The sequence below is a fragment of the Oryzias latipes genome, chromosome 15, assembly GCF_002234675.1.
Source record: "Oryzias latipes chromosome 15, ASM223467v1".
NCBI lineage: Eukaryota > Metazoa > Chordata > Actinopteri > Beloniformes > Adrianichthyidae > Oryzias > Oryzias latipes.
Window position 1 is genome coordinate 5,226,670 of NC_019873.2, and position 21,738 is coordinate 5,248,407.

The 21,738-nt window shown below is 40.5% G+C and overlaps 1 protein-coding gene across 6 annotated transcripts; it reads left to right on the forward strand.

Moving 5' to 3' along the window:
* The first annotated feature begins 10,405 nt into the window (after positions 1 to 10,405).
* On the forward strand, positions 10,406 to 21,697 carry LOC101167978 (endoplasmic reticulum junction formation protein lunapark-B). Of its 6 annotated transcripts, none has more exons than XM_023963340.1 (15): positions 10,406 to 10,552; positions 11,254 to 11,299; positions 13,225 to 13,266; positions 13,522 to 13,572; positions 13,641 to 13,777; positions 15,028 to 15,086; positions 15,325 to 15,365; positions 15,485 to 15,568; positions 15,638 to 15,881; positions 18,176 to 18,268; positions 18,389 to 18,494; positions 18,683 to 18,753; positions 18,848 to 19,018; positions 19,303 to 19,402; positions 20,336 to 20,382. In XM_023963340.1, exons 2-15 carry the CDS (start codon positions 11,273 to 11,275, stop codon positions 20,337 to 20,339), a joined length of 1,230 nt encoding a protein of 409 aa, XP_023819108.1. In that variant the 5' UTR covers positions 10,406 to 10,552; positions 11,254 to 11,272; the 3' UTR covers positions 20,340 to 20,382. The 6 variants fall into 6 exon arrangements, with proteins under 6 accessions (XP_023819108.1, XP_011482383.1, XP_011482380.1 ...); XM_004076922.4 differs by lacking the exon at positions 19,303 to 19,402 and having other exon boundaries at positions 10,409 to 10,552; positions 15,638 to 15,689; positions 15,765 to 15,881; positions 20,336 to 20,605; XM_011484081.3 differs by lacking the exon at positions 20,336 to 20,382 and having other exon boundaries at positions 19,303 to 20,329.
* The last annotated feature ends 41 nt before the right edge of the window (positions 21,698 to 21,738 follow it).

A 21,738-nucleotide genomic window follows, 5' to 3' on the forward strand; every position in this document is an offset into this window, starting at 1 on the left:
ATAATTATTTAAACATATTTAAAACATAAAACTGACAATAATCCTTTTATATTCCTTATAAATAAAACAAAAACACGTCATGCAAAAATCACCTTCTCTTCTGCATTTACTTGATATTAAACAAGAAAAATTGGTTTATTTTTGTAACTTTAAAAACTACTGTAAAATAAATAAATGTGTCTACTTCTTTAAAGTTGTTTGTTTTAATGCTTGTGTAACAAAATAAAATCCCTGCTTTGTTGCAGGCCTCGTGCCATCAATACAGAACTGTTGTGTACCACCTGTTGGTGGTATGAGGTACTGCACCAGAGCGGAATGCAGGGAAAGTTTTACGCAAAAGTTTCAAGCGGCACCAGATGCAGAGTTCAAGAACAGGTGATAAATAATTCTAGAACAGTGTTACAGAATTTTTTTTTTTTGCAGTGTAGTTTTTACCCCTCTATATTTTATTACTCCCCACCAACTTGTTCCATGAGCAGCTTCCACATAAATGAATTCATACTGAGCTGTCAACTCTGAAAGCTACTGTTCTATATCAGCATTCAAGGATCTTTATTGCCTTTTTATTTGGCCCATAATTGCCACGGCTGACAGCAGCTTTTAGTAATAACTAGAACCAACCCACGAATCGGCGTTTACTATTTAATTTGGCTGCACCCCTCTGGCTCAGGCCAGAGCCCAGCGATGTTATGGGGGGTTTGAGGGCTGAAATGCTCCGCATCCGCCTGTAGGGGGCAGCAGTACAACAAAGTGTGCTGCGTGGAGACGTGGGTGACGCCGGGGCTGCGGTGGGAAACGTGAGGAGCTTTCTTGAGTAAAAGTGACCGGGTCGGCGGTGTGGATTTATTTTACACTCTTGGAGCGGGAAACCTTAAACAAAACCCGCAGAACAGCAACGAGATTAGGGAGAAGAAGCAGGATGGTCTGCAGGTAACAAACTCAAGCGCGTGCGCATGTTGCGCTGTTAGTGTTATAATTGTATTTATTCCTCTGTTAAACAAAATACAAACTGCAAACAAAAGACATTTCTTAATTTATCAATAGCAATCTATGTTCCTTTTTTTTTAAATTAAGATAAAATAAAGATCAGAATTTTATTTGACTTATTTTTATAAATAGGTCTAATTGAACATTAGAAAGCACGGAAAGGTCAAAGAAAAATCTCAACATAAAAAAAGCAGCCCGGCATTCTAAACATACATTTTTTCTCAATGTAAAGAATTTATCACCCATGTATCTTTTTTGCTTATTGCCTCTGTTTGGGACCTTCTTTGTTTGCTTTAGGAAATTTTTTTTCTTCCTTCCTTCCTTAACTTTAAAATGCATTTCATGCTAAATCCAGTCTAAAAGCAACACATTTTTTAAGTCTCAGGAGAACCTTTCTGTACTCATTCACTCATGTTGCTGCTTTTGCATCAAACTGTTCCTGAGTTACACAGTTATTATCTCTTCTATCGTAAATAAAGTGCGTTTTTGTGTTTGACTTCATATCTTCATCAGAGGTTACTAAATATTCTTTATCTCCTTTAGCTCTTTTCAGCTGTTCTGATGAAATATTCTGGTCTAAAATTCACCAGACATTACAATTCCCCAAAAACAAATAAGAAAAAGTGTGAAAAATAAAACACAAACTGACCAAAGAACACATACAGTCTATAAAAAGATCAAGAAATCGGATCTTTACACAGTTGTTTGTTTCTTGTTTGTCATGAGGTTGAATTCCTTCACATTTAGACAGACACAATCTCTCCTTTCATCCCCCTAACATCACACACACTACTACACAAACAAGCATGCACACACACACACACACGTGTGTCATTTTTTAAAGACATTTCCTGCAGAGCAGCAGGAGTTCATCAGAAATTTGCCACTGAGTTGTGGGCGAGACTGATTGCTTGGAAGTAACCCTCTGCTGATATCTGATGGTCCCTTTGTTTACATTCTCTCCCGCTAGCTTACAGCCCCTCACTACCCCAACCCAAAACAAAGCAACAAAAACGGGGAGCAACATCAGATCTATCCAGCCGTACAGTTCTGATCCAGAGTCCAGCTCAGACCAGGAAAACAAAGACGTTCATGGATCCGTTTGTCTGACAGTGAAATACTCAAAAATTCAACTCTAAGCTTAATTGTCTTTATAGATGTCCTCCATCATGAGAAAAATATCACAAGAACACGTTAAAAAACAAAAAATACAGTTTTCATTGGAACGGGTCTTTAGGTACATGCACACACACACACCTCCATGCACAAACATGCACCAGACACCCCCCACATACTCACACAGACACACACACACGGACACACAACCTTTCCTTTCATCTCCTTAACGTTACACACCTTCACACACCTACACACTACAACACAAACAAGTGTACAGACACACTCAAGCGTGCACACACACACACAGGCAAGCACATTCTCCCTTTGACGCAGGCTGGCTAAATGTGCGAGACAAAGAGAGAGACGGCAGACTCTCAGGATTGCCCCAATAAAAGTCATCAAGTGGAGGAAATGGTGGTTGTGACTGCGGGGTGTGTTGTGATTTGTTTGCGGTTCAAGGTTTATTAGCAGCCTTGGACTCATTGTGTGTTTCTGCTGTCTGGACCCCTGTTGTTCAAAGTCAGAACACCAAAAAGCAGAAAAAGGGAAGACAATCCGGACCAGAGATGCTCCTCTGCAGCTTTTCACCTTCCGTGCTATACAGCGGTGTGGCGGCTCTGCTCTCTGCTTTGGAATGCCGACTCTGAGGTCATAAAGAGCTGCTGGATAACACGCTTTTTACTTTACAGCCTCTTTAACGCCGCCTCTGGGTGCACTCAGTTTTCTGCAAGAGCAACTTTGCATGACATCGACTCTCCTCTGATACTCTATCTGCAGTCTAACATCTAAATCCTTCAAATAGGAGAAATCATTCAAATAGAAGCGTTCTTCAACCTGTTGTGTGTTTATGTTAAAAACCTGAAAGCTTCTAAATTTTAAACCCAAATGAGGTACATTTTGAACATACTGAACTCTGAATTTTAAGGTTTCTTTTAAAGTTTGTGTCATATCAGGGACAAATTCATGCTGCCCTTTATTTGCAAATACACTAATTGTTAAAATAGTTTGAGCAACTATTTAAACTTTTTTTCTGGCAATTTAAAGACCTTGAAGACATTTTAGCAAGGGCTCCATTTGAGTAAATATCAACTGTTAAAGACCCACTCTGATGAAAATAGTGCTTTTTGGAGTTTTTACATGTTCTTGTGGCCTTTTGCTGATGATGGAGGATATAAATGAATAAAATTAAGCTCATAATGGCATTTCTGAATATTTCTTTATTCAAATTGTTGTGAATCAGGAGCAGACGGAAAAAAAATCCCATCATGCTCCACGTGCCAACAGTCCCGGCCTAATAAAATACATTTTCTTAAAATAAGATTCTTTTGTTTTTGAAAAACTTTCTTGATGAGATTATTATTCTAACAAGACAATTTACTTGAAACAAGCATCTTTTTTACTTTCTTAACATTCTGGATTTTCCTTGTGGAGAAAGATAGAGTTTTTGTTTTAAAAAGTCCAATAGGTTTTCTCATGAACCACAGAGAAAACAAACATAAACAATGAAATTAAAAAGTCGACATGATACAGCCTTACGTAATTCAGTCCAAAGGGTGAAAGTGGAGTTTTTAACATGTTCTTGTGGCATCTTTTTGATGATGGAGGACATATATGAAGAAAACTAAACTTAAAAATTGCAATTCTGAGTACTTCTTTATTCAAATTGTTGTGAATCGGGAGAAGATGAAAAAATGTTGTTGAAAAAGACGAAGAAAATACGCTGGGCAGGCAACAGGCTCCTCATTTCACCAACGGGGAGAGGAAAAGGGGGCGGGGTTGCTTCATTCAAACGGTCCGCCCACAAATCAGAGGGGAATTTCTGCTGCTCTGCAGAAACTATGTCCTAGAAAATGACACGTTTTTCATTTATTTTGCATAATAACGGCATAATTATATTTAAAAAGACCACTGGGAACACTTTGAAAATAGATCAAAAAAATGATCAGAGTGGGGCTTTCGATGTGGACAAACAGTCTGCACTAAAATGTTTCAAAGTGATCCTTCATGAAGGGCATCCAGCTGTGAGGCGGGCCCTGCTTTTGGCTCGTTAGCTGTCTGCTTTGGGAATGTTTACTGCTAAAGTAGAGCTGGTTAGAGAAAATGCAGAGAAGACCATCTTTAGGTTTTGATTTTTTGATTTGAAATGGTTTATTTCAAGCAATTAAATAAGAATAATGCACAAAACAATCAACAGTCATGGATGTATACAAAGATGTATCAAACTTAAGATAGGTGGACGTATGAAACAAATGAAGTTTGTCGGTGTTTGAAGAAATCTCACTGAGACGTGATGGCACACTGTCTGGAGCTGCAGGCCACGGATGTCCACAGCATGTGACTGAACCCTGCAGTCACCAGAACCCCCTCCCCCCATGAGGGGCAGTCAGCATCTGGAGGATCCGGAAACTGAAAAAAATCTGAAAAAATTCAATCATCAAATCTTGTAATCTTGCTTAGCAGCAGACGGAGCAGTTTGGGTGAAAAGATGGTCTTTTGTCAGGGAAAGGTGCAGGTAGATCCAAAATCCAAGACATCAGGCTGAGTGTCAGAGGTGAAACATTGAAGTTCCACCCCGATCCTCTTCTGATCTACTGAAAAAGTGTTCCCAGAGTCTTTTAATTCTGATTATGACATTTTTTTCAGCCAAAATCAAAAACGTGTGTCGTTTTCTAGGAGAGCGGCAGTAGTTCACCATAAATTTACCTTTGACTTGTGGGCGGGACTGCTGCTGCAGGGCTGCCCCGCCCCCCTTCCCCTCACCGAGCCCGCCTGAGGTATTTTCTACATCAAAAATACAATATTTTTCAAAAGGCAATTTGTCGTCGGCTCCTGAATCACAACAATTTCAGTACTGAAATTGTCAGAAATACAATTTTGAGCCTAATTTTCTTCATAGATGTCATCCATAATCAGGAAAATGCCACAAGAACATTTAAAGTTCAAAACCAGGAAACAAGGCAGAGACAACAAAATAAAGAGATTTGAATATTAAATGAACCACGAAAGATTTAAGTATGGGATTAAAGCAGCTAGATGAAAAACAGACCAGGAATAAAAAAATTAAAACATAAAAGCACCAACATGATGAGTTAAAAATGAGATAAACATTTCAGGAATTCAATAATTAACAGGTTTAGGATCAGAGCACAAGTGCTTAAACATCTTTTCTCACTTTTTTTTGTTGTTTATTCCTTGAATCCGACCATAACTTGCAAAACAACAGTCCTTAAATATGTCCTTAAAATATGTTTTAAAATAAATCAAGTACTTTAACTTGTAAGATCACTTTCCTTCTCTTTTTACTGCTCTATTTCTGCTCTCTATTCGCTTAAATGAAACCCTGGAATACAATGGAGAATTTTAAGTCTGCTTTTACGTTGGCTCAGTGATAAATTCTATACCTTTTCTGCTGAAAACTGCCTGTCCTCTTTCAGATTTTGTCAACAAATGACCTGAGACTGTAACAGTAACTATGAAATGTTGTAATTGGTCATTACCAGTTCCACCTGAATAATGTGTTTGGCAGTAACTGCCGCCGTAACCCACATAAAGGGCCGTGTAAAAGGAGGACCTGGTGGTGTAGGGAGGGTTTTACATTTATTGCCTTTAGATATATGTACAAAATCAATATCAGACAAGACATCATGCAGAAGCTGTCCTAATGGAAGGTCCCTATAACAGGCAGAGACCACAGCCATCCTTTTAAAATTCCTATCAGAAAAGATACATTTCACTTTTTCCACCTTTTGCCACCTTACAGGAACTAATTACACTCCATAGAATGGTGCTCATCTTCTAACAGACTTTTGTGTGTCATCGGATGCTTCCAGGTAATAAACACTTGAAGCAAAAAGGAAATAAATAAATAAATCCTGAAAGGCAGAGCTGTAATAAACGTTTCTGTCTCCAGCTCAAGCTGCAGAAAAAAAATACAACCTGTAAACGTGAGCTTTATTGACAAATGAACCCATTTATTAAAAATTCATCTTAAAAATCATTATAGTAAATGAAGTAAAATAACATTAAAATATGAGGGGGATGTCTTCCACTGGTTATTTTAACATTTCTGATTAAATCAATTCTGCTTGCAGTGTATTATTGGTTATTACAATGAATAAATGGTAGCAACCTATGTTAGTAAGGGGGTCTGATTGTAAAGTGGAGGTTGGTGCCCTGCAGGTCCACCCTGCAGCTACGCCTCTGCGTCTTTATTTACCACAGAAAAGGAACTGTCGTTTCTAAAATGTGTTTCAAATTTCAGATCAATCACATGAGTCCAAAAAAAAAAAAGATTTGATAGTTATGCTATTTTAAAAAATAACTTTAATTGGCATCAGACAAAGAAATGTGTTTAAGTGACTTAATCAGATCAATTTCTTCGTAATTTAAAAATGTTCACGTGACAAAACAAAAGTAAAAAAAAAGGACAAGCAGAACCCATGGAGAACACAAAAATAGTTTGGTTTTCCTTTACAGATCATAAAATAAAGCACACTAACAGACTGCGTCTGCTTCGTAAAAACAGTCTGGATGTTTTCATGCGCTTTGCTGCCCAAAGCGCTCCGTTCAGGATCAGATGGAGAAAATGATGTTCTTCAATTCTGTTTGTGCACGCACTGCATTGCGCACGAAAGGAAGCAAATGGAATAAAAAAAAAAGGCAGAAAAATATAATCCCAGTGTTTAAGAGCGGATTAAACAAATTATTCTGTTAAAGCGCGCGACGCATGTGGGCAAACATGAAGAAAAACACAGACGAAGATTTACTTTTGTTGCGATTTCTTTTAGTTTTTTATTTATTTATTTGTACATTTTGTGTATTTTTTTCATCTCTTCTTGGGAATTTTAATTTATTTATTATTTTTCTTCGGTGACAGCCGCTGGACGACTTGACAATTTGTTGGTTTGAAACATAAACTAGAAAATTGAATTGACAAAGCCTTTTGGATAAGAGGTGAAACGTGAAACTTTAAAAACCAAGTCCAGGTGATAACCTTTAAACCTACTACTATGGAATCTACCATCATGAATGAGAGTATAAACATATAAACTAGAAAAAAAAAAACGAAACTGAATTAGGATTTAAGGGATTTGATAGGCTGATTGAAACATGAGAATTAAAATAGATAGATAGATAGATAGATAGATAGATAGATAGATAGATAGATAGATAGATAGATAGATAGATAGATAGATAGATAGATAGATAGATAGATAGATAGATAGATAGATAGATAGATAGATAGATAGATAGATAGATAGATAGATAGATAGATTTTTTTGTTTAATCAAATGGATAATTATCTTTTTCCCTTATAACATATCAGTCTGACTGTAGAACGCAGCGTTTTCGTTAAGCGCCTCAACATTGAACCATCCAAGAACAACAGAAATGGCTGAAACGCACAAAGGAACTGCGGCTGTCAGTGAAAGCATCCACAAACCTGCGGAAAAACCTAAAAAAATGGAATGAGTTCTGTAAATAATGAGGCTGTATTTCAGAGTTTTGTGTAATTCGTGGTCGGATTCTAGTCCTGGTTTTAAAGGATGCTTGAACGAAGAGCTGCGCAGGAACGGAGCGCAGGCAGTCAGCCTCGGTCCTTCTCTCCTTTCGTTGAATCTCATTTTCTCTCTATGTTTTTGTTACTGTTTGCTGTTAAAAAACCGTTACTGACGCGCTTCCCACAAAATGTCCGAGAGGAAATGCAAGAGAGCAAATATCACTAGTCAAGAGGCCTTAAAGCTTCTCTCATCCTCCATATTCACGCGCAAAAAGCGACAGGCCGGCCTTCTTCACGAGATTTAATTATTGATGGATGTCGTTGAAGCTGACATCTTTCTTTGGCAACAAACAACATTTTTGAATGGCAAATTTATGTATTTGACTCTTTTGGTTTTATTTTGACACAAACAACCCCTAAAGATGCGGGGGAAATCGATCCGTGCCGTTCTCCTTCTCTCGGTTGTATAATTTATTTTGGCTTAATGAAACGGGGACAGCATTATCATCGGAGTGAACCTTCATCCTTAATATATTTATCAACAGCCAAGGCCTGTTGGAGGCAGACGGGCTTTATTGGGCCCATAACTCCTCACACTTCAGACTGAAGGCCAACTTTCCTCTGCTGCAGTCTAATCTCAGCACGAGGGATCTAGCATCGCACGCGCACGGAGGTCGCTAAAGCAGTTTTGAGGAGTGGACTTTGCATTTCAATTCTAATACAAATATGATTTTGTATATTATGTGCAGAGCACAGCTCCGACGTTGTCCTCTACACACACCGCAGCGGAAGCCCGTTTAACAGTAGCTGAAACAATGCTGACATCTAGTGGACAAAAATGGAATTACTGTAGAGAATTATTCTAATGCAAGAACCTGAACTTTTGCTTACATATAATTTTTTAAAATGATGTATGGTAACGATTGGAGCCGATGTGTTTTATCTGCATCATATTCCTAGTTGTATTATTATTTAACACAAAACTTTCTCCGTGCACACAGGTTTATGCAAAAATAACTGGCTATCTGGAACAATGGAGGACAGTCATGAAAGAAATGGTAATGCTCATCTGCTCAAACAACAGATGAAAGATCTGTAGAAATGTTTTCATATTTTTATGGACCCTAGTCCTTGCAAAATATGATTAATAATCAATGGATTAATTGTTAAAAGAGATTTAGTGCAAATGAAAGAAACATCATAGTGTTGCTACTAAAGTGGTCTGCAACCTGAGGCTCCAGAACCACACTCTTTTAGCCCTCTATTTTGGCTCTTTGGCTTTGAAGAAAAAATGCTAATGATTTGAGATTGTTAGGCAAGATTTGTAATTTAAGTTTACATTTTTTCATTAATTCAGTTCAGTTATATTTTATTTATAGCCTATTATTACACATTATTATTATTTCTGACCCTCCTTCTCGGTAAGGAAATACGACGGAGTTTTAGGGCCACCAACAACAAAAAAAAGTAAAATTGCGAGATTTTAAGTCGTAAATTTATGCAAAAAAAACTCGTAATTTTACAAGATTAACAATGAAGTGAGCATACACTGCAGCAGCAAGTGAACGCCACGCAACAGCAGAGCAGACTGACAAAACACAATGGAACAGGTAAGCTAAATGTTTATTGATAACGTTCCAAATGTTTGGAAGCTCATTTGTTTGATTTACGATTTATTAATGTTTTAATTATTGATGGTTGGTTTGCAGGATCTCTGCAACCGTTGATGAAGTTCCGCGTAACCCTGCAGCTGTCCACTTCCTTCCTTTCTTCCTCCACCAAAGACAAGATCTCTACGTCTGCATGCGTGGCGCTTCCGTCTGAGAAGAAGCACCTTTTGGCATTTTCAACGTTGTAATACTAATATAACAGACTATTTTCATTCCTCTTTGTTTTATGTTGAAACGGGACGTTTCATCTGGAGGAGGGGTTCATGACATAAGGTGACAAATGTACTTCAGGGTGTGAATGAAAAGGAGAATAAAGACTGCAGAGGTCCTCTACACCCAAACGTGTCTCTGAGCTCCTTATTTTACAGATGAAACTCTGAAGTCCTGCATTTAGGGAGCGAAGTGTTCTGTTTGGGTGGTAAGGCACTATGAGGTCTTTGATATAAGATCAACTGGGAACCAGTGAAGTGAAACTAACACAGGAGTGATGTGATCTCTTCTGCTAGTTCCTTTTAACAATCTTGCTTCTGCATTCTGAACAAGCTGGAGACTTTTTTAAGGAACTTTTAGGACATACTGTAAACAAAAAGTAATCCAGCCTTATAACAGTTAAATACACCTTTTTAACCACTCATGATATTACACTTTACAGTAAATTAGGAGGCGTTGTGTGCTTTACAAATCCTCCAAAATATACACATGTCAGATGAGTAAGTAAAAATAATGGTTAACTGGCAGAACCGTTCACTAACAGAAAAAGTATATAGCACAAATAAATATCATCTGCTGCTAAGCAGAACCTAGTCTATGGTCAGAAGCAAAGTTCTTAAAGTGTAGAAATGCATTATAATGGTAACTGGAAGTAAATCTGCTGCATCAGGAGGATCTTTTTTGATACAGGTTGTATTTTATTTTGAAATGAACTTGTGTGGTGCTGTCAGGATAAAATAGATCTAAATTGTATTCAAATGTCTGTTATATGTAATATTTCCCACATATGTGTTTTTATATATTTTACGGATTTTATTTTCAGTTTTTAAAGGTTTTGGGCCTATTCTGCCACAAATGATTAGATTTGAACTACATCGCAAAGACTTCTGGGAAAAATGCAGCTTTACCCTCGGGTTACGTCACGGGTGACGTTGGTTACGTTTCGTTGCGCCGCGCCGCGCCAATCTGCTTTCTGGTGCGCGTGAATTTCTGCCAGTGTTTTCTTGACGTCTTTGTGTTGTTATCTATTCCGAACACGAAAAAGAGCTCCACACCGCGACCGGACGTGAGTACGGTTACCTACTGTTGCTAGGGGGACGAACCACGGAGCTCTGCTCGATCCGTGGACGCCCGCGAAGGAGTGGAGCAGAGGTCGCGTTAGCTTAGTTGCTCCGGGAGTTGCCGACACACTTTAGGTTTTGACTTCTGTCCTTCAGTTGCTACGTTTAAACGTAAACATTCACGGAGTGGTAACTCCTGAGTCCTGTAAAGAAACTGCAGCGCCGTTGTTTTGTAGAAGCGGCGGGAACTGGAAACGGTTTGGTCAACCAGCTAACATTAGCCACATCTGGCATCGTTTCTAATTCTATTAATAGAGGTAATGAATGTGCAGTTTTCCTTCGGGAAATGACCAAAGAGACGTTTACTGAAACTTAAAACTTGAATATTTTGAGAGTTTTGCTATGGATAAACTCAGACGAAACTTTAGCGAAGCTTAACAAACTAGAGCCTTCCTTCGTTCTTTGCCTTCGTTCATGCAAACCGCAAGCCGATAATTCCTCGTTATAAACAGAGAGCTGATACTGTTCTCACTGTGAAGAACCGGGACCTATTCAAAATACTTAAAAAGATAAGAATAAACGTGTGACTGTGTGTATGTGTTTAGAGCTCCTCGGTGAATTAATACAGATTCTAAATGACATTTCAAATGTGTTCAGTGTAACTTTATTGACAGTGTTTTTTGTTGACAAGCCTTCTGTTTGACAGGAAACCCAACAGGTCAGACATGGGGGCTTTGCTATCCCGATGGAAGGTTAGTAAACCAGGCTTTTCACTAGATCTACACCACAAATACCATCCTGCTGTATGCAGAAAAAACGAGTGAACAAATGACTTCTAAACTGCATCTGGAAATGTGAAACTAAACGAAAAAGAATTTGATGTTTACCCCTTTTCTGTTTCTACTATTTCCAATTCCTGTTTGCTACAGTTCAGTCATGCATGTCTGTTGAGCTATATGAGAACTGGACTGAGTGCCTCCGCCTCCTTGGCGTTCCAAACAGGAAGTACCCGCTGGTTTCTAGAAGCTAAAATCCCATAGACTTCTATAGGGAAATAAACAGCTGTCAGGCAATCTATTGATCAGAGGAACCATTCTGGATGTAAAAACTTTTTTTTTTACGTCTTCTTGCGAATGTTAAATTCTTCGTGATATTTTTTAAGGTTTAAACTGACCAATCAAATACCTCGATAAAAATATGTGGTTTCATGTGTTTGACAGAACACGTGTGTTTGACAGCGTGCAAAGTGTTTGACAGATTTCGATTAGCCCACTTTCAGTGGTAGGGCTGTGGACCTCCAACAAGCTCACCCCTGATTGGAGCGCGAAGTTGCCGTAGAAACGCCAACTCAGAACGATTCGGACAAATCAGTGCTTACTAACATCATCTGGCTCCAACATGGCGGCGTCTGTCTTCTAAACCTTAGTTGTGTCTGAATTCCCACCCTGACCCCTAACTACTAAAAAAACTATATAGTGGAATTTTAAAAGCAATTCGGACTCTACGCTACTTTTTTTTTTTTAACGGCGGATATGACGTCATCGATTTCACGAAGTTAAAATCTAATTGATACAATTATTGATTCAATTATTGGGATACTTATTTATGATTCCACTGTCTTATGAAGATAAAAACGTTGATGGTTTATCAAAAAAATGCATTTAAATACATTATTTTTGGTAATAAATGTTCCGACGCAATGCATTGTGGTCTATATTCGCTGATTCAGTGAGCATCGATGCACACTGGTTTTTCACAGAGACTTCTGGGAAATTTCCAGGGCACTCAATTTTGGAATTGTAGATTCGGACAGCCCTACAAAATGGCGAACGCTCTATATAGCGCACTATGTAGGGGTAAGGGTAGGAATTCGGACACACCCCTAATGTCTGGTTTTGCCAACACCACTCGTTTCACCACCACTGAAAGGAGATCAAACAAAATCCTAGTCAGACAGAGATTTCAATGTTACCCTACCTTTGCACACCTGATTCAGCTCATCATCAGGTGTGTCCTGAGGACCAGGGTTGGAAAACATTTGTCTAAAACAGTCCAGAACCTCCATTTAGATTCTAAAGCATTTAGAAAAGGACTCCTGTCACAGAACCAAACATCCCTCCTGTTGTCCATCTCTCTCTTCTTGTTAAAGCACAAACTCTGAATCAAAGGGAAGTTCTTTGGGAATCCCAACATATCAAAAATTGATTTACAACCTAAAACGCGACTTTGTTGCTGTAGTTTGTGAATCTTTCATCTACTTTCTTCTGTCAGACAGACTCTTAAGGTGATGTATTGATTCAACCGCACTTAGTTTGAAATTAAACTTTGTTTGGATCATTTGGATTATCTTTTTCCACAGCTTTTTAGACTCGGCTCTTATTTCACTTCATCCTTTTGTTTGTTTTATGTTGTATTTCCTCTCAGTGCTGATTTTTTTTCTAAGCTCTGATCTTCTGTTCTGATGACGTTTGTATTTTATTTTGAAACCCAGAGGAGACTCCAGCGGGATGGAGGAGCTGACAGACTCATGAAAATGAGGAAGAATCGTCCTCTCTGTTGTTTTTCTCAGTAGCTTTGACTTCCAGGAACATGAAGGCAGATCTTTACGTCACAAATGAGAAGCACAAAGTCGACCCTGAAGCTGATTTTTATTTTCTGATCTTTCTCTTGAATGCAGACTAAACCAACCACAGTTGAGCAACTGGAGAATCTGGACAAGGTAAAGATTTCCAACGCATTTGGCTTTTTCCACACAACATTAGAACATGTGCCCCCACAGCCCCTTTATTGGTTTGACCTGGGCTGAACATCAGGGAAAACATGATTTAATGAACCCTGTTTGTTTGAAAGAGGATGGAAGTTTGGAAACAAATCTAATTTAGCGCAAACCTCATTTGTATCATTTGACGTCAATGTCAGTGGTGTTTTTTTGTGTTTTTGTTCAGTGTTTAGCTTCCTTTCTTTTTTTCTGCAGGAGATCAAAGAGCTGGAAGAGTTCAGAGCCAAAAACCAGCGTTTGCAAAAGGTGGAAGAAAATGAAATCCCCACAGATATTTGAGCTCCTCAGTCGTCCTCATCCTTCTTTGTCTGCAGCTGTGGGTCGGACGGCTGCTTCTGTACTCGTCCGTCCTCTACCTCCTCACCTCTCTGCTCGTCTATTTCCTCTACTTTCCTGAAGAATGGTCACAGAGAGTAGCCATGACCCTGCCCTTCTTTGTTTATCCTGTGCTGTGAGTCACTGTTACAACTTTATTCCAAAAATATCTGCCTTTTAGTTTTCATTTGTTCATGAAAATCGTGTTTTTACATTTTCTTTTGGCATTTTCCTGATGATGGAGGACATCTATTGAGAAAATTAAGCCTCAAATTGCATTTCTGAGTTTTTATTAATTCAAGTTGTTGTGAATCAGGAACAGACGACTAAAAGCGGATTTATGTCATAAAAAATTCGCTCTCCGCTCAAACAAGGAGCACTCCGCAACGGGAAGGGGGGGCGGGGTTGCTCTGTGCCAGTGGTCCCACCCAAAACTCAGAGGGGAATTTCTAATGAACTCCTGCTGGTCTGCAGAGACGATGTCCTAGAAAACGACACAGGCTGCATAGTGCACTATTCTGTGCGTTCGCAATTTGTAGGGCTGTCCGAATCTACAGTTCCAAAATGCAGTGCCCTAGAAATCTCCCAGAAGTCTCTGCATCGATGCTCACTAGATCGTGAGTATAACCACAATGCGTTGCGTCTGAACAATTTTAGCAGAGATGTATTTAAATGTAATTTTTGGTAAACCATCATCATTTTCCTCTTCAGAACTCAGTGGATTCATAAATGATTGTCGCAAAAAGCTCATCTCACAGGCTGTGTCCCAATTCCCACTCTACTCCCTTATGAGACTTAGCATCAACTATTTATGAGTCCTCTCTGTTCTGAAGATGACAATGTTGATGGTTTATTCAAAATGACATTTAAATACATTGTCTTTTCAAAAATGGTTCAAACGCAATGCATTGTGGTCTATATTCGCCAAGCTAGTGAGCATCGATGCACACTGATCTTTCGCAGAGACTTCTGGGAAATTTCTAGGGCACTGGATTTTGGAATTGTAGATTCAGACAGCTCAACAAAATGGGGAATGCCCCATATAGTGCACTATGTTGTGAGCAGTGAAGGAATTCAAACTTAGCCAATGAGATTTTCACTTCGTGAAATTGATGACGACACATCCGCCGTTAAAAAAAACAACGAAAAAACGAGGGAGCGTGGCGTCCAAATTTTTTTTTTAATTCAGGGCACTACATAGTTCCCCGAAGTGCTTAGGGAGTAGGGTGGGAATTCAGACAGAGCCATTGCTTTTAAAAATGTTTTCTATAAACTGCAGAATCATAACTAAAAGACCTCCAGGAACACTTTGATAATATTTCAACAGATGATTGCAGTGAGACTTTAAGCATTTGCTTCTCTCCTATCATCCTCTTTCTTTCTCAGAGTCTGGGCGATAAGGAAGTTTTTGATTTTCCTCTTCTCCAAACGCACAGAGAGGAACAGTAAGCCTTTATTTGTTCTTCATTGACTTTGAAACATCATTATACCTGTATTTCAGGTTTGTCTGGATCTAGCTAGCCCTAGTCTTTTTTAACCAGGAGGATGAGGTCCAAGAGAAGTTTGAAGTGAAACTTTTATCCTCTGTTGAGCGTAGATTCATCACGTCTAAGACCCTCTAAGGGTCAGCCACGCTCCAGCTGGAATGAGAAATGGCTGACGCCACTGTTGCTCCTCTTTCAGATGATAAACTGGAAGACTTGAAAGCTGCTAGGAAGAAGATCGTAAGTTTCTCATCTCCTGCTGTTCCCCGTAGAAGCTGTTTTTATTCCTCAAACGTTCAGGCCGCGGCGCATGGAGAGGAGCCATGCTCTGATTTAATATTCTTTTGGTGTGTTTCCAGCTGGAGGACGTGATGGAAACGGAGACGTACAAAAACGCCAAACTGATCCTGGAGCGCTTTGACCCTGACGCTAAGAAGAAAGCTGTGAGTCCGCGCTTCCTCTGACCCGTGGTCCTTCAGTCCTGTTTGGACTCACTTCCTGTTGTGTTGCAGGAACTGGAGTCGACTCCGGTGCGTCCTCAAATGACTCCCAGACCCGGTCAAGGTAACCCCCCCCCCAATGTTCTAACCCCAAGCGAAGGCCTGACGACTTTTCTAAAAGATCAGATGTTTCGAGCAGAGATCCGACAGAGGGGGGTTCCAATGAGACCAACACCGATGGGCACCCCCGTTTCAATGGCCATGACCCCCCCACCTGGAGCACGGCCCCCACTGGGACCAGGAGGAACACCTGTGGGTAAGCAGACAGAACGGCTCCACACTGAAGGATTATGGGTGGGGGCTTTTGCTGCTTCTGTCACAGCTTTGACATCAAAGCTTCATCTGGACCTTTAGTGGGAAAAAGTTTGTCGGCCTCTGATTTACTAGAACAGTGAAAATACCCCCCCCTCTTTTTTAAAGAGTAAATAAGGATTTGAACAGTGTTTATTCAAAGCACAGCCTAGTTTTGGGGGGAAAATCCCTTATTGGCAATAAAATGGAGATCAGGTGTTAGATGGAGATAGTTGCCAGGTTGGAAAAGGATTTTGCTTCAGTCTTTTGGGCTGACATTGTTCATGTCTCCTACCTCTACACGTTTGTAGGATTTTTGTCTGGAAGCTGTCTTAACCTCTCCAGGAGCTTGATGTGCTTCTTCTCAAGCTACTCTTTAGCCCCTCCCACTTCTTTAAGGAATCATTCCTGCCATCCGTTGACATCCGTCATTATCACAGAAGAGATTAAAGCCAGAGATTTGATGGTCCAAAGTCACGCCCAGCAGTTCTTTAAAGCTGGTTAGTTTTCCTGTCCCTTTAGTTGAATTAAACTCCCCTAAAGAAGACGTGTTTCATCCTCCAAACCCAATGCTGATGCCAGAGAGGTTGGTGTTGTTCTCATCATAGTTGTCAGGATCCTCACCAGTGTTTCTGCGCTTGTTTAAAGCTCCACCAGATGAGATTTCTCAGCCAGCCCCAGCGGCTTCAGGGTAACTTGGAGCGCTTTCACTGTGCTGGACCACAGCTGGTTTCCTTGCTTCTTGAACAGTTCATTTTACACTTGAAGTGATAGAACCAATTTGGTCTAGAGTTCAAACTGATCAACTGAACCCTGATGAAAAAGGAGGCGGCTGCTTAGCAAAGGTGGACTAGCAAAGTGAAAAAGCAGAAATCAGCTGAGTTGCTGAAAACCTCTCAGGCATAACGTTTGTGCTGGGAGGAGCTGAGAGGGTTCAACATTTCCTGGAGCTGCTGCTCTGCTGAAACTTAACTTAGAACTGACAAAATCTGATTTCATCATTTCAAAACATTTCTGTTCTTCATGCACTACTTTCTATAGTTGATCTTATTGCACCCAGACAACCAAAACAACAACTCAGTGGTGTCTGTTCTATTGAAGGACAGACTCCTTTTTACTTACTACACAAATTAGAAATGATTCTTTTAAGACATTTGATTTATGAGGCTTTTCACAGCCTCGCCACTTACATTTTAAAAGCTGAACTTGAAACATTTCAAAGATTTAAACTGAGTTAAAGTAGAATGACAAACATTCATATTTGTCTGGATCTTTAATCAGAGCCTCTGGGCCTCTTTTTCCAGTTTTTTTTTATTGTGCAGTAAATCAAACGGCAGCCACTCATAACCAGCTTCATGAAGAAAAGGTCTTTTTTTACTCCTCTCACCTCCTTTTTCCTCCTTGTTTTACACCATTAATGTCTGTCCTTATTGTTACTGGATTCCTTCACTTCTCATTTTTCGCATTTTGAAATGACGTACAGTGTTCCTTTGTTTATCGCGGGGAATCTCTGCACAGAAGAGACTGATTGACAACACCAGCGGCCAATCATCATGCAGTACACAGTGCGCTGTATGAAATATATTTTAAAAAAAAGCACTGTGCTAAAAGAACATCCACAAAACAGCAGAGACCACAAAAGGTCAACCGCAAAATAGCGAGGGAACAACGGCATGAGCTTTGGTCTACACTACGAGAAAGTCGGCTCTTGTCAGCTAGTGTTCATGGGAAATGTAGTGGTTGCTTGATAAAGCTAAAGATAACACGGAACAAAACACAGTCCTATCTACCTGCTAGAAGGAATTGAACCTGCGGTTGGTGGATACTCTTCTTGGGCTGCAGTCAGAGGATGAGAAGGACTAACAGCTTCTCTGTTTCATTCAGTTTTCAGTAGAGGTCTTTGGTCAGAGCTTTTTCTGCAACAGCGCCCCCAAATGGGCAGAAGTTAGAAACTGCATGACATTTCTAGGCGGCTTAGTTTGCTCCTCAGAAATGCTCTGTAGAGTGAAGTCACCTGTCCACCACCTCATTAAACCAAGTCCAGCACACAGACTCCTGGTCCAAACGGCCTTTAGCTGCCACTTTATGTAAAGATGGGAGATCATCTCTGTACTAATCAGCAAAATGAGGAAGAATCTGCGTTTCTCTGGTGAAGGGCAGAGTTCAGGGAAGCTGCAGGTCAGGATGCCTCTGACTTCAGAAATCCGGCTGCTTCTTCACTTGGTGTTGCTCGTCAAACAGAACGTCTTCCTCTCTCAGCTCCAGGAGGACCGCCGGAGAAATGCACCCCCTCCACCTCCATCCACCACGGAGCGGTGCTGAGGACCGCCTGCTCCCCCGTTCCAGGAGTAGGTCGGTATCAAAGCCTTGCACTTCAGCAAATCCAAATCCAAGTTGAAAAGGTTCTCGGATCAGAGAATGGAAACAACCAAACCATCTGAATTGAACTTCATGTGTGGACTCTGTTTGTAGGCATGCACCCCCCAGGTCCTCCCTTAGCCAGACCCATCCTTCCCAAAGACAGAGGAACTCTGGATAGAGTTCTGGAGTTCTTGGTAGGAGATGGACCACAGAACAGGTGACGGTCTTAAGATCCACAGATCAGCAAGTAGCTTGTTTGCTATTTTACTCTGTTTTTTCATGCAAAACAAATGAAACAAAGTGTCCAAAAAGGTTTGTAAACATCCTTCAGATCAGACGAGCTGAATCCAGAGAAATCAGTGACGGCGTCCCCTGACCCCCCAACCCTTCCTGTGTTTCCTGCAGATACGCTCTGATCTGTCAGCAGTGTTTTTCTCACAACGGCATGGCTCTAAAGGAAGAGTTTGAGTATGTTGGTAAGAACGCTACTCGGGTTTTCTTACGAAGCGGCTTCAGTGCAGACCAATGGATCAGAACCCGAGCTTCTCCTCTCGTTCTTCCTCCTTGCAGCTTTCCGTTGTGCGTATTGCTACTTCATGAACCCGGCGAGGAAGACTCGGCCTCAGGCTCCCAGACTCCCAGAGTTCAGTTATGAGAGGAAGCTCAGAGCAGAGCTGCGCTCTCCAGGACCTGTTCAGCGCCCTGGGACAGAACCGGAGGATAGCGCGCCCCCTTCTGGAGGTAGAGAGACATTTTCCTTCATCACAGGATGTTAAAATAAACTGTCAGAGGCAGGACATTTGTGTTTTTGTCATTCTGTTTCAACCTTTTCTGCTTTTAAACCTAAGGAGTTCTTTGTTTATCTCTCCCACCTGAGTCTGTTCCAGTGAGCTCTCTGTCATGAACATTGAATGCCTCGTCAGAATATTACTAAACGTGTTTCACAACCGTGTTCTCTAGAAAGCAGTCCTGCTGCACACCGCCTGAGCGTTGCATTAGCTTTAACCGTTTGGTTTTGCCTCTAGCCAAAGCTCCGGCTCCATGGAGTCTGGTCCACAGTTTCCAGATCCAGCAGAGGGCAAAGAATTCTCAGAGCAGAGTCCTGCAGAGTCCTGCAGAGTCCAGGTTCCCCTCTCCCACTGCACGGCCTGTTTTGGGTTAATTTCTGCTGATTTGGGTCGATTCTGGTGGCTGCCCAACACAAACCAAACTCCTATCATTTTTGTGTGTGTGTCTGTAATCATACCTGTCTGAGACACCAGCAGGCCTCGGGTCAGAACCAGATCAGGCAGACTGAACTCTAGTTGGATTTATGATGAACCACATGGATGCATTCATCTCCCCTCTGCTGTCGTCAGCGACCGTTTTCTTATTATATTAAGATTTGTTTGCCGTAATACGTCTTCGTTTTTTACTTAAATTTTATCCTCTCTAGTGTTAAAAAAACAAAAATAAGGTTCAATGTTAACACTTTATTACATTATATTATAATGCATTTTTATTTCTAAAGTTCTTAATTGTCAAAACTATTTGTTATTTTTCCAATTAGCGTTGTTTTTCTTACTGTAAACACAGCCAGAAATTGTCTAAACGCCAAATATAATCATCCGGTTTGGCACAAACTTCATGACCGTAAGAAGAAAATGACTGCCATCCATGGAAGTCGTCATGGTTACCTCAAACACTGGGGTCTGTTTGAACATCCAAATATCTGCCGTCTTCAGTCACTACAGGCTTCAAATGCCATCAAGCCCGTTTTTGTCCCACATTGAAGTTTTAAACTCAAATAAACTGAATTCACGACATTTGGATGTCCTTCAGATCAAATGAAGAACTTCAGCTCCCAGAGATCACAGCAGCTTTACGTTTGCTCTGGTCGCTGCCTGGCTCGGTCCGACACCTGAACCTGAACCGGGATCGGGCCCTGCTGGTGTTTCTCTGTTCTTTAGGAAAATCATTATCAAACACTAATGTTGCTTCTCTTGATCTAGCAATGACATCATGTGTCTGGACTGAAATGATGCATCAGTGTTCAGAGATGTTACCTTTTGTCTCCAGATGAGAAGGAAATGGAAGAAGAGGAAGGACAGAAAACGCCCACAGAGACTGAGAGCCAATCCGAGGGTCAACCGGAGCAGCAGCAGCCGCATGACGAGGAGGAGGAAGATGAGGGTCGGGGTCAGGAAGAGGAAGAACGTCGCTATGAAGCACCAGAGACGGAAAGTGGAGAGTTGTAGTGTCAGAGTCTGGATGAAGATGAAGGTGTCAGCGTTCTGCTAGTGCTTTGATGGGGGGTGTCAGAGAAAAGCATCTCTGACAATAAAGGTTTGATAATAAATGTTCACATTAGTGCTTGATCTGCTGCAGTGTGCTGATGATGAGGAGGAGAGCGTGACTTGGAATATGTCCGTCGCATCTTAAGGCTTTTTCTTGATGCTGACAGTTTCCTGTTTAGCTCCTTTTAGTTTAAAGAAGCTTGAAGGTTTTGTTGCTTTAGGTTTAGGCAGAATAGCTGCTTAGTCCTCTGCAGCAGGAAAACCTTCAGGTCTGGAGCTTTTAAGGATTTGAGCAGACAGTTGGTACTGCAGCTTTTGTCTCCCTTCCTTTCGGAGGAGAGTTTTTCCCTGATGCATGTGAGCATTTCGTCATTCTGAAGGTTGTGCAGCTACAAAGCTCCTGTCTAAAATATGAGTGGAGAGCTGCTTTTATTTTTCCTCTGAAACTGCAGACGGTTTGTTTTTCTGTCTGCTTTTCATGACGCGAACACACTGAAGCTCTGAAAGAGAAAACGGCAGAATCTTTTGTCTTTTGGAAGCAGGTTGAACTGAAGAACGGCACAAACTTCAGCTGAAAACTGCCGGTCCTTTAACAAACGTTTTGCTGCTTTTTCTGCCATTTCTCTTATTTATTTATTTATTTGGCCATTTTGGGTGAAGTTCACTTCAGGAATTGCTCTTAAACACAGACGGAGGCGTTCATTAGGCCCACTAGCATTTAGAACCCTTTTTTTAAATGTATTTAATGTGTTGCCATGGTTACACGTGCCTTGTTTACTGCTGGTACGCTCATCTGTTTACAGTTTAAGATGTTTGTCTGCTAAAGAATAGCTTTATTTAGTCTTTAGTGTCTATGCAAAAGCGGACAGTCGAGTCCGATTTTTTTATGCCACTTAGTTTTAGTGAAACATTTGTATAAAAAACAAAGGAAAACGTACGTTTTTGATCAAGTGTTCACCTCCAAACATGTAACTCCTAATGTTTTCCTTGGCTCACACAAACTACAAAATGTGAGCTTTTAAATGTATTAAAACGTCTGATTTTCAACGTGTTTATTTCCTTTAAGTCAAATTTGTTCTTTGCCTTTCTGCCACATTTTGTCGTAAAGAGTCGCATGTTTAATAAAGGTTTCACTCATGAGCAGGCCCATGTTGTGTATTATTGATGCTTTAAAAAAAAAAATCA

Coding starts and splice junctions, on each gene's coding strand:
- LOC101167978 (XM_011484078.3), top strand. CDS start 11,273: ATGGGGGCTTTGCTATCCCGATGGAAG. Junction 15,882..18,175: donor ACCAGGAGGAACACCTGTGG/GTAAGCAGACAG, acceptor TTCCTCTCTCAG/CTCCAGGAGGACCGCCGGAG. Junction 18,269..18,388: donor CTCCCCCGTTCCAGGAGTAG/GTCGGTATCAAA, acceptor CTCTGTTTGTAG/GCATGCACCCCCCAGGTCCT.